This window comes from Heteronotia binoei, chromosome 18 (genome assembly GCF_032191835.1).
Source record: "Heteronotia binoei isolate CCM8104 ecotype False Entrance Well chromosome 18, APGP_CSIRO_Hbin_v1, whole genome shotgun sequence".
Taxonomy (NCBI): domain Eukaryota; kingdom Metazoa; phylum Chordata; class Lepidosauria; order Squamata; family Gekkonidae; genus Heteronotia; species Heteronotia binoei.
In genome coordinates this window covers 38,092,509-38,105,340 of record NC_083240.1, presented here as the reverse complement: position 1 = coordinate 38,105,340, position 12,832 = coordinate 38,092,509, and the positions used below count along the sequence as shown (strand labels likewise).

The 12,832-nt window shown below is 47.0% G+C and overlaps 1 protein-coding gene across 2 annotated transcripts in view; it reads left to right on the top strand.

Moving 5' to 3' along the window:
• ASPA (aspartoacylase) overlaps window positions 1-12,832 on the top strand; it is a 31,546-nt gene that overhangs the window by 11,949 nt on the left and 6,765 nt on the right. The window contains exons 3-5 of one of the 2 annotated variants that reach the window (XM_060259034.1): window positions 1,688-1,886; window positions 5,616-5,709; window positions 10,027-10,134. In XM_060259034.1, the coding sequence (XP_060115017.1) occupies window positions 1,688-1,886; window positions 5,616-5,709; window positions 10,027-10,134 (401 nt within the window). The remainder of the gene's footprint in view (window positions 1-1,687; window positions 1,887-5,615; window positions 5,710-10,026; window positions 10,135-12,832) is intronic. The other variant, XM_060259035.1, reaches the window with a different exon arrangement.

Genomic DNA, 12,832 nt, shown 5'->3' with positions numbered 1-12,832 from the left:
AATATAATACATTGTCCTAAGGACCAGCTTTTAAAAATGTATACAAATGCAGCTGTCATGGTTGTGATTTAAGGAGCTATTTTGACCTCTGCTAGTTAAAAAAAAAAAAGAGCCCCGTGGTGCAGAGTGGTAAAGCTGCAGTACTGCAGTCGGAGCCCTCTGCTCACGACCTGAGTTTGATCCCAGCAGAAGCTGGTTCAGATAGCCAACTCGAGGTTGACTCAGCCTTCCATCCTTCCGAGGTCGGTCAAATGAGTCCCCAGCTTGCTGGGTGGAAAGTGTAGATGACTGGGGAAGGCAATGGCAAACCACCCCGTAAAAAGTCTGCCGGGAAAATGTTGTGAAAGCATCGTCACCCCAGAGTCGAAAAAACGACTGGTGCTTGCACAGGGGACTACCTTTTTTTTTTTTTTAGTTAAAACTTGCTTGTTCCTACAAACTTTCCCTAGCACAGCCCAGAACCGCTTGGGGAGGCCTGATTTGTGTCAGCGAAGGTTCATTGAAGTTTCCAAATGAGCAGACTGGTTATTTGAAACAAAGTTGCATTTATTGTATTCTCCAAAGTTACTTCAGCATGAAAGACATTGGAACTGATGGCAAGCAGTTCGAGTCATTGGTATTTAACATTATACATCAAAGCAATGGTAACTAACCCCAATTCCCAAAACAAAGGCTGCTTTTGCATGTGAGACTTTTCACAGGGCTCCCCTTATCTTCTACAGTTGGTGGTTACGTTTTCCGGTGGCAATGTCCTTGCTGCCTCTAGGGGGGAGGTGAGAATCTGCCAGGCATTCTCTACTTCATAGACTGCCTAACAACCTTTGATATTCTTGGGAAGCTACTCCTTGGCTATTCCCTACTTGGCCCCCCTTCCCCTATTTTACTATTACAGGTTAGTGAGCATCTATATTTATTAATCAATCTGGTTAGTAATCAGCATACAGAAATCAGCATTCAGAAATAGTATCAATGAACAGAGTCTGACAATTTGCAGCAGGAAAATGTGACAAAGGGAAGGGATTTTAAAACGTTTCTTGCCCTTTAAATCGCAACTGTGGGCTTTTCTGCATTCTCATTTTCCTGGCTTGTGAATTCCTGGGGTTTATTAGGGAGGGGGTCTGTTCTGTGCATATTTTGCTCTCTCTGGTGGCATATTAATATTATATTGGTTTATGTCTGGCATAAAAACCTGCAGGGAGGTATAGAGGACATAAGCCATTGTAATATCAAACCAACCACTAGAGAGCAAAACGTGCAGAACAGACACTCCCCCCCTCCCCGCAAAACAGGAACTGTCAAACAAGGAAAATGAGAATTCAGAAAAGCTCTATAGCTGTATAACAGGGCTTTTTTGAGCAGGAACACAGTTCTAGCTGGCTTGGTGTCAAGGGGTGTGGCCTAATATGCAAATGAGTTCCTGCTGGGCTGTTGTTGTTGTTGTTTTACAAAAAAGCCCTGCTGTATAGTATTTTTTAAAGAAGAAAAATGGAATGGAATATGTGTATTTTTTTAATTTAATTTTTATCTCGTTTGTTTTTTTTTAATTTAAAACATTGTTAAGCCACCCTTCTCCCTTATTTAGAGTCCTCCTTAGTTCCTCCCTTGGGACAGTTAAAATAATTGCTTTCTTTAAAACTGGGAAGTAGCCATTTCTGTTGAAGTGATATTTTTGTATTTCTGTCAACAGGATGAAAGTTACAGAGGATACTCCGTATGAAGTGAAAAGGGCTCAAGAAATCAATTCCATGTTCGGTCCAAAAGGTAGCTGCGAAGAAGCCTATGACCTTATCTTTGATCTTCACAACACAACAGCTAATATGGGCAGCACTTTGATACTGGAAACCTCCAGGGACCACTTTACCATTCAGCTGTGTCATTATATTAAGGTAGCAAAGGTCAAAGCTGGAACTTCTTTAGCTGTTTATGTGCCAGAATGTTTTACCATCCGAGTACTATGAATCAGATATAGACGGAACGTTTTAGGGTTGCCAATCCCCAGGTGGCGGCAGGGGATCCCCCGGTTTGGAGGCCCTCCCCCCGCTTCAGGGTCGTCAGAAAGCGGGGGGAGAGGAGGGAAATCCAATTCAAGAAATATCTGGGGACTTTGCGGGTGGAGCCAGGAGTCTTTGGGGGTGGAGCCAGGAGACACTGGGGGCGGAGCCAGAAACAAGGGTGTGACAAGCATAATTGAACTCCAAGGGAGTTCTAGTCATCACATTTAAAGGGACAGCACACCTTTTTAAATGTCTTCCTTCCATAGGAAATAATGAAGGATAGGGGCACCTTCTTTTGGGGCTCATAGAACTGGACCCCCTGGTCCAATCGTTTTGAAACTTGGAGGGTATTTTGGGAAGAGGCACTAGATACTATACTGAAAATTTGGTGCCTCTACCTCAAAAAATAGCTCCCCCAGAGCCCCCGAAACCGCCAGATCAATTCCCCATTATACCCTATGAGAAATATTTCACATAGGGAATAATGACGACGTTTCCCTCTCCTCCACACACCCCCTTCTCGCAAATCTGATGTAGGGGATTGGCTCTCTACTCACCAGCCAGCTTCTTCACAGTAGCAAAGACACAGACACAGACACAGAGACAGAAAGTTGAAGCCTTTCACCACCTCCGGAGGTGCAAAGGCACATGGTCCTTTAGGGCGGGGCAGGAAGCAGCCTGGGAAAGCTCCGGCTGCTGCGATGGAGCTGGGTGGGAAGGGGAGGGGCAAGGAGAAGCTGCTGCAATCGGAGGTAAGAAGGGAAGGGAAGGGAGGAGGAGAACCATCAGGGATCGGTGGAAAGGGGAGAGGAGAAGCTGCTGGATTCTAGGCTGCGTGGGAAGGGCCACCATTCCCCCCGCTTTCTGGATTTTTGCCAAGCGGGGGGAGGAGGCTCCAAATCGGGGGTCCCCCGCCCAGGCGGGGGATTTGGGAAGCCTACTCACATTACTTACATCATAAATTAAATTAAACAGTTAAAACAGTTAAAAACAGTCTGGTGGTAATATCATTTGATATCGTTTCGTTCCAGATGGCGTTCAGTATATATTATGTGTCATTCCTTACTACCATATCAGTCATTCTGAATCAACTAAAGGCCAGCCAGAATAGTGTGTCCTACAGGCCTTGAGGAACTGGGCGAGGTCCCGCAAGGCCCTAACGTCTTCCGGCAGCTGGTTCCACCAATAGGGAGCAGCAATCGAGAAGGCTGTCTCTCTGGTGGACTTCAATCTTGCCTCTCTCAGCTCGGCGATCACTAATAGATTTTGCGTCCCAGATCTAAAGACCCTCTGGGGAACGTGTGGAGAGAGATGATCCCTAAGGTAAATCAGGGCCCTATGGAATCAGGGATCTGATCATGGGATCAGGGCCCTACCATGGAGCCAAGAGAACTGTGAAGTTTTATCATTTGTCCCACCTTGGGTTTTTCCAAAGCTAGAAGTGTTAAAATAGGTTCTGCACTAGGCTTCCCAATCCCCAGGTCCCAGCAGGGGATCCCCAGGTTTTACAGGCTTCCCCCCGCCCCCAGCCAGGTATCTGGGGGGGAAGCCTCGCCCCCACAGCCACCATGCAGCTCTAGATCTTGGGCAGGTTTAGAAACCTGCAAACAGGTCCATTTCAAAATGTGTGTGTGTCTGTGTGCCTTTAAAGTTGAGCAGGAAGTACTTCATGGGAAGGGTCAGCAACACAGTCCCTTGGTTTGTTTGCTTTCATTTCAGAGCTACTAGGTGTGTGTGTATGTGAGAGAGAGAAAGAGAGCAGCATAGCCCCTGTCCTTTTCAGATGTCTTTGTGGAGAACCAGACCCAGTAAGTGTGTGTGTGAGAGGGTTGTCAATCCTCAGGTTTGGAGCCCCTACCCCCCTCTTTAGGGTCATCAGAAAGCGGCGGTGGGGGGGAGGGAATTGTCTACTGGACAATTATTCCCTATAGCAGGGGTGGGGAACCTCCATCCCAAGGGCCGTATACGGCCTTCAAGGTCACTTGGTGTGGCCCTCGGAGATTGCTGGACTGAACCAAGCCATGTGGCAGCCTTCCTGGGGCCTGGCTGGCCAGCGAGGATTGTGGTGCCCAGCCGTGCTGTGCAGCAGCCTCCCCAGGGCCAGGCAGGGATCACAGGGCCCAGATGTACTGTGCGGCAGCCTCCCTGGGGCCTGGCTGGCCGGCCAGAATTGCTGCAGGGCCTGGAAAAGTTACTGTCACTGTTCAGTTTGCACTTGATTATCCCAGATGGTGTGGCCTAATATGCTAATGAGTGCGTGACCTAATATGCTAATATTAAGAGACGTGGTCTAATACGCTATTGAGTTCCTGCTGGGCTACAAAAAAGTCCTTGACCTATGCATTTGCCTAGGGCGGCAGGCTCTCTGTGTGTATATGTGTGTGTTTGTGCCAGATTAGGCTCTCCCCACATTACTTCAATTATTTGCATTAATTTTGCTGGCCTGAATCGTTCTCCCTCGGCGGAGCACTGTTTTTTGAGTTGATAATTTTTTATGGTCTGCGAATGATGTTATAAATATCCAAATGGCCCTTGGCAGAAAAAGGGTTCCCCACCCCTGCCCTACGGAGAACGATTCCCATACGGAATAATGGGGAATTGATCTGCAGGTATCGGGGACTCTGGGGGGACTGTTTTTTGAGGTAGGGGCACCAAATTTTCAGTATAGCATCTAATGCCTCTCCCCAAAATACCTCCCAAGTTTCAAAACTATTGGACCAGGGGATCCAATTCTATGAGCCCCAAAAGGAGGTGCCCCTATCCTTCATTGTTTCCTATGGAAGGAAGGCATTTAAAAAGGCGTGCTGTCCCTTTAAATGTGATGGCCAGAACTCCCTTGGGAGTTCAGTTATGCTTGTCACACCCTTGCTTCTGGCTCTGCCCTCAATGTCTCCTGGCTCCACCCCCAGAGTCCCCAGATATTTCTTGAATTGGACTTGGCAACCCTAGCAATATCCAAGAGAATTCTTGCATCAGGACTAATGAGAGGAGAGAACAGTCTTTTCTAATGGCTACATACAATCTACGCTGTGGTTATTGTGAAAGCAATAAGGCAGATGCTTGCCCATGGGGGAAAGAGGCAGGATGCAGAAAAGAACAATGAACACGATGAGGTCACAGGGATCTGTTTTAAGTTGAGCTGAATGCTGTCATTTCCCCCCAAAGCAATATGGTGCTTAATCTTTCCAGTCCTGTTTAACTATTTATGTCCATCAAAAGGTCACTCTATACTGGAGAATATCTGAAGAATGTCATGTAGCTAAACGAAATATAGGAGCTATTTGGAAAGACATTTGCTGGTGGATTTTGTTGGGGCTTTTTAAAAAAATTGAAAACTGCCTTAAAGGCAGGAGAATGAACACTGCAATGTTAATTTCCCTCTTTGCTGTTGAATTAACATTGAAGATCATGTTCATTTGTATTAGTGCATGGCAAAGTTCAGCAGAGCATGCTTGCTGAATTTAAAAAAAACCCCACTGCTTTGTACATTTTCTAAAAAAGTCCTTTGTATTTTAGGACTGCAGGAAACTGAAGGAATATCACCGATTAAATAATAATAACGTTCATCAGTAGTTTTTTGTTTGCATCGTGAAAAAAACACTAAACCAATATTTCCCACAGGCTGCTTTGGCTCCAGAAACCTGTGCCGTTTTCCTGATCGAGCATTCCAACCTGAAATATGCAACGACCCGGTCTATAGCAAAATATCCTGTTGGTAAATATGAAAATTATTAGTATTGTCCAGTCCTTAGTGAATAATATAGAACTGCGTCCTCAGATAAGAGGCAAATTAAGAGAAGTCTCTGAATGGGCCTCCCAAACATTGCATGAATGTTGTCTGTTTGCTTCTTCTGATAGGACAGATAGCAACCAATTGAGCTTCACTGTGGCCCCAAGTCACTCCCTAGTAGGCTAACTAGTCGCCTCCCTCTCTGTGGCAGGCAATAGCCCACCCCTGCATAGCATTCCCTGCACTCACTCAATGGGTGTTTTTACATTCAGTTTGATCCAGAGTTTTAGAGTCTTCAAATCGCCTGCCACTGTTCCGCTTTAATTATTTTCCTTTTACATTTGTAGGTTTCAAGGAGAGCCAGTTTGGTGTAGTGGTTAAGTGTGCGGACTGTTATCTGGGAGAACCGGGTTTGATTCCCCACTCCTCCACTTGCACCTGCTGGAATGGCCTTGGGTCAGCCATAGCTCTGGCAGAGGTTGTCCTTGAAAGGGCAGCTGCTGGGAGAGCCCTCTCCAGCCCCACCCACCTCACAGGGTGTCTGTTGTGGGGGAGGAAGGGAAAGGAGATTGTAGGCCACTCTGAGCCTCTGTCCTTGAAAGGGCAGCTGCTGTGAGAGCCCTCTCAGCCCCACCTACCTCACAGGGTGTCTGTTGTGGGGGAGGAAGGGAAAGGAGATTGTAGGCCACTGTGAGCCTCTGTCCTTGAAAGGGCAGCTGCTGTGAGGGCACTCTCAGCCCAACCCACCTCACAGGGTGTCTGTTGTGGGGGAGGAAGGGAAAGGAGATGGTGAGCCGCTCTGAGCCTCTGTCCTTGAAAGGGCAGCTGCTGTGAGAGCCCTCTCAGCCCCACCTACCTCAGAGGGTGTCTGTTGTGGGGGAGGAAGGTAAAGGAGATGGTGAGCCGCTCTGAGACTCTTCGGAGTGGAGGGCGGGATATAAATCCAATATCTTCTTCTTCTTCAATTTTTTTTTGCGGGGTGGGGGGTCTCTGATCAGAGGGCAGACTGAATACCAGTGCTTAGTTAAATGTATACAATTGCTTGGAAATCGTGTCAACACTGCAAAAACAATACCAATTTAAATTACAAGATGAGACAAGCAAACATTTCAAGTGCTGTCAGTTCTCATGCAAATTGCTGCACCTTGTGGCTTTCGGAGGAGTGCATGAAAACTTCTACAATACAAGTTTGAAATGCCTGTAGAGAAATGACTGGATCAAAACTAGTTTCGAGAAAAACATTGCAGCAGCAGCATGGGAACTCATCTCACTGAAACAAGTGTAGATGCTTCAAGCAGCAACTATGCAAAACAGTTGTGAGAATGTTCGGTAATGTAAAAGGTGAATTGCCAATGCGGTGATAGTCACAAACTGTCAGTGTAAAAACACCCATCATAACAGCAAGAGAGAGAAAAGGGGGGAATTCAGATGCTGTAATGTCACTTCTAATGGCAGAAAGTGAAGAGGACCTAAAGAACCTCTTGTTGAGGGTGAAAGGGGAGAGCTCAAAAGTAGGCTTGAAACTCAACTCAGCCCCATCATACTGATGGGGCTTGAAACGCAGCCCCATCATACTTTGGCAAATAGAAGGGAAGACATGGAAGTAGTGACAGATTTCACATTTCTGGGATCCAAGATCACTGCAGATGGTGACTGCAGCCATGCAATTAAAAGATGTTTGCTCCTTGGGAGGAGAGCTATGGCGAACCTAGGCAATATAATAAAAAGTAGAGACATCATCCTCCCAACAAAAGTCCGTATAGTCAAAGTGATGCTATTCCCATTCGTAATGTATGGCTGTGAGAGCTGGACCATAAGGAAGGCTGAGCGCAGAAGAATAGATGCTTTTGAGCTGTAGTGCTGGAGACGACTCTTGAGAGTCCCTTGGACTGCAAGAAGATCCAAGCAGTCAGTCCTAAGGGAAATCAACCCAGACTGTTCCCTGGAAGGTCAGATGCTGAAGCTGAAGCTCAAATACTTTGGTCACCATATGAGAAGGGAGAATTCACTGGAGAAGATCCTGATGCTGGGAAAGGCAGAAGGCTAAAGAAGGAGGGGACGGCAAAAGATGAGATGGCTGGACAGCGTTACTGATGTAACAAACACAAATTTGAACAGACTTTAGAGGATGGTAGAAGACAGGAGGGCGTGACTTGGTCCATGGGGTCGCAAAGAGTCGGACTCGATTGTGCAACTGAACAACAACAACAATGTCACTTCCAGGTGTGCAATAGGGAATCCAACCAATTCTCCAGATTAGAGTTTGTGGCTCTTAACCACGACATCAAACAATGACATCTCAGCTCTCCCTTGCCATTTTCCTAACCTGAAATAGCCTTGGAGAGCTGCTGTTTGTCATGGTGGGGAAACTTACATGTAGCACATCAGTACCTATAAGCAGGGGCTTTTTAAAAAGAAAGAACTCTTTAGCATATTAGGCCACACCCTCCTGATGTAGCCAGTCCTCCAAGAGCTTACAGTAGGCTCTGTAATAAGAGCCTTGTAAGCTCTTGGTAAGAGCCTTGTGGCACAGAGTGGCAAGCTTTAGTATTGCAGTCCAAGCTCTGTCATGACCTGAGTTCAATCCTGGCGGAAGCTGGGTTCAAGTAGCCGGCTCAGGATTGACTCAGCCTTCCATCCTTCTGAGGTTGGCAAAATGAGCTTCTAGCTTGCTGGGGGTAAAGTGTATATGACTGGGGAAGGCAATGGCAAACCACCCCGTAAGAAGTCTGCCGTGAAAACATCGTGAAAGCAGTATCACAACTGGTCCTGTTGGTAAATATGAAAATTATTAGTATTGTCCAGTTCCTAGTGAATAATATAGAACTGTGTCCAGATAAGAGGCAAATCAAGAGAAGTCTCTGAATGGGCCTCCCAAGCATTGCATGAATAGGGACCTTACCTTTAGCCCTGAGATTAGAGGGACCGAAGTGGCCCACCTCTTGCAGCATCTTTAGAAGTCCCATTAAAGCAGTGACTCCCAAATTTGGAATCGCCAAGGCATTCCTTTCTGGATGAATCTAAGAGGCACACTAGGCTCTCAACACATTTACATTTGCGGTGCATAAGAAATTCTCAGAGAAGGTCTTTGTTCCTCTGTGTTTCTTGTGTGATTGCCTATTCCAGATGTACCTGATAACTGGAAAGAGGTAGACACAGACCAGAAACTCATGCAGAATTACAACAGGTGGCTTCTTCCCTACGCAAGTCATCCTTCTATACCTCAGGAGTGATGGAATGCTCCAGTCTCACCCAACGCAGGGGCTGTGTTGATTTATTCATTCCCAGCCGCAGGCAAGGCTGAAGCAGTCAGTTGGGTAGATTAGAAACTCTGCTGATTTTGGCCTCAGAAAATGTCTGCACTAGTTGTAAGGTTATAAACTACTGTGAGCTGGAAAGGTGAACGGAACTAGTAATGAGGAAGAAGAGCTATTTCTGAAGGGGTGCGTGTGCCGTATTTCATGAAGGATGTCGGCAATTGGAAAAAAGATTGAGATGTTAGCCACTCTAGCATGCTGAGTAGCTTGGTTTGTATACTGCATGAAGGAAAAATGTAAACATTCCTGAGAACGTTTAGCTTAGGGGTGTCAAACATGCAGCCCAGGGGCTGAATCAGACCACTGGAGGGCCCCTATCAGACCCCCGAGCAACTGACTATCATCTGCTTTCTTCTCCCTCTCTCTTGCTTCCTTCTGCATCACAGCTTGCTTTGCCAGTCTTACTCAATCACATAGGAACTACAGAGCAAAGCCTCTATTTTCTCAATTGACCGAGGCTCCTCCCTTGGGGAGAAAGTGGGGGGGGGGGGAGAGAGCTTGCTTTGCCAGGCTGACTCAATCTCACAGCAGAACTACTGAGCCAAGTCTCTCTCTCTTTTACTGGCTGATTATCCTCCCCCTCCTGGTCCCCTGGAGAAGGAAGGAAAGAGCCATAGCTTCCTTTGCCCAGTTCCCTAGATTGCATGGGAGAGATACAAAGAAAGCACCTTTAAGACCAATGAATGCTAATGTTTCAAGCATGTTTTATTTTAAGTTTTTTTTTAAAAAAAAATCTTTAATTGTGTTTGTGCCCTTTATCAAGTTGATATCTCAGCTACCTAATCTTAAATAGGTACACACAACGCATGGCCAAGACATGGCATGGCCCGCCCCAAAATTTATGTTTGATCTGGCCCTCATAACAAATGAGTTTGACACCCCTGGTTTAGCTGAACCAAAGGTGGGAGTCGGGAGACCGGTCTTCAAATATTCACTGACTGCCCCCCAGAGGAAGGGCACTGATCTCTCCTTCGTTCACATTCAGGTGTGGAAGTTGGTCCTCAGCCCCAAGGAGTTCTTAGAGCGGACGTTTTGGATAAAATGAGGAAGATCGTCAGACACGGCCTTGACTTCATACACATTTTCAATGCAGGTATAGTAGCCCTGACCTGGATGGCCCAGGCTAGCCTGATCTCATCATATCTTGGAAGCTCAGCAGGGTCGCCCCTGAGTAGTATGTGGATGGGAGACCGCCAAGGAATACCAGGTCATGGCACGGAGGCAGGCAATAGGAAACCATCTCTGAATGTCTCTTGCCTTGAAAACGATACACGGTCGTCATCAGGGGTGGATTTCTAACAGGAGCTCATTTGCATAGTAGGCCAAACACCCCTGATGTAGCCAATCCTCCAAAAGCTTACAAGTCTCTTTTTTTGTAAGCTCCAGGAGGATTGGCTATATCAGGGGTGTGTGGCTTAATATGCAAAGGATCTCCTGCTAGAATTCCACCCCCGGTCGTCATAAGTCAGCTGTAACTTGATGTCACTTTCCACCGCCATAGTCGCCATTGCAATCCAGCCAGAATGCGATGTCTTTGACAGTGCTCCAGGTTCGTTGGTGGAAAGCAGTTGTTTCTTGGCACAGGGTTGCCAGCTCTGCATTGGGAAATTGTTGGAATACAAGCTATGCACATTCCAGCCATTATAGAGTGAACTGTTTGTTTCCCTGAAAGACGAAATGATGTATCGTAACCTAAACCCAATTGTGAGCGGAGTCTTCTTTACCCAGGAAAGATGTAGACACAACATTGGACAGAAAGGATGTTAGGTTTGATCTTGTATGCAAGCTGAATTGCTCTTCTTCCTGCCGAAATGCTCTTTGGGAAGAAGAACTGTGAGACAAAGGGTTGTATAATGTAGCCATGTAGAGGCCAGACATAGCTAGACTAGCTGATATGCTAAAAAGTTTTTCTTTTTTTATCCCAAGTACCCTATCCGGATGTTTTCTAGTAAACTTTATTTCTTTTGATAAGCTTAAGCCTCGACTCCAACTATTGCCACTCCAAGCCTCTGAATTTAACGTGTATTTCCCATCAGAAATTCCTGGAGATTTGGGAGTAGAGAGTGGGGAAGGGCAGGGTTTGAAGAAGGGAGGGACCTCAGCAGGGTATAAAGCCATCGAAGCCACCCTCCAAAGCTGCCGTTTTCTCGGGGGAAACTGGTGTCTGCTGGCTGGAGAGTGGTTCTAATTCCAGATCTCCAGACCCCCACCTGGAGGTTGGCAACCCTGTCTTGGCAAGACGACCTACTTCAGAACGAGACCATCTGCTGAGGGCTAAACGGGATGTGACATTTTAGAACAAATCGGGAGCACATGCAGCTCCAAAACTGGGGCAACTCACACCTTCTGGGGATGTTTCGGTTTGGGAAAACAGGACAGGGAGGAAGCAGGAGCCCCTCCTCCTCCTCCCCCTCCTCCTGTATGGCAAATGAGGCCCTGATCCAAATTAGGTCCCTGCGGTGCTTTAAAAATCCTCTCCCTGCTGCTGTTTGACTGCAGGCTCTGGTGTAAGGTCGCAGGCCTCAGCTCCTATAAAAACATTTGTTCTGATTAGGGTTGCCAAGTCCAATTCAAGAAATATCTGGGGGCTTTGGGGGTGGAGCCAGGAGACTTTGGGGGTGGAGCCAGGAGACATTGGGGTGGAGCCAGGAGCAAGGGTGTGACAAGCATAATTAAATTCCAAAGGAAGTTCTGGCCGTCACATTTAAAGGGACCGCACACCTTTTAAAATGCCTTCCTTCCGTAGGAAATAATGAAAGATAGGGGCACCTTTTTGGGGGGCTCATAGAATTGGACCCCCTGGTCCAACCTTTTTGAAATGGGGGGGCATTTTGGGAAGAGGCACTGGATGCTATGCGGAAAATATGGTGCCTCTGTCTCAAAAAACAGCCCCCCCCAGATACCCGTGGATCAATTCTTCATTATTTCCCATGGGAATAAATCTCCATAGGAAATAATAGAGTTCCCAGCGGACATTTCCCTCCCCTTCCCCCGCTTTCTGATTACCCGGGGGGAGGGCTTCCAAACTGGGGGACCCCCTGCTCCCACCTAGGGATTGGCAACCTTAGTTCTGATTGGCCCTAAGAAGGTCTACTCTGCAGTAAGTCCCTTGTTATTCAGTGGGGCTTACTAAGGGCTCTTAGTATGGCAGCCTTAAAGCAATCAAGTATTACCGCAATGAAGATTCCTTTTTCTGTATGTTTGTGGCGAAATAATTTGACACAATTTTGAAGCATACCTTTTATGCTTTTTTGGTAGAAGAAGCCCAGCAAGAACTCATTTGCATATAAGGCCACACCCCAGCAGGAACTCATTTGCATATGAGACCACACCCCTGATGTCGCCATTGCTCCACACAGGGCTTTTGGGGTAGAAAAATCCCAGCTGGAACTCATTTGCATATGAGGCCACACCCCTTGATGATGATGATGATGATGATGATATTGGATTTATATCCCGCCCTCCACTCCGAAGAGTCTCAGAGCGGCTCACAATCTCCTTTACCTTCCTCCCCCACAACAGACACCCTGTGAGGTGGGTGGGGCTGGAGAGGGCTCTCACAGCAGCTGCCCTTTCAAGGACAGTCTCAGAGCGGCTCACAATCTCCTTTACTTTCCTCCCCCACAACAGACACCCTGTGAGGTGGGTGGGGCTGAGAGGGCTCTCACAGCAGCTGCCCTTTCAAGGACAACCTCTGCCAGAGCTATGGCTGACCCAAGGCCATGCCAGCAGGTGCAAGTGGAGGAGTGGGGAATCAAACCCGGTTCTCCCAGATAAGAGTCCGCACACTT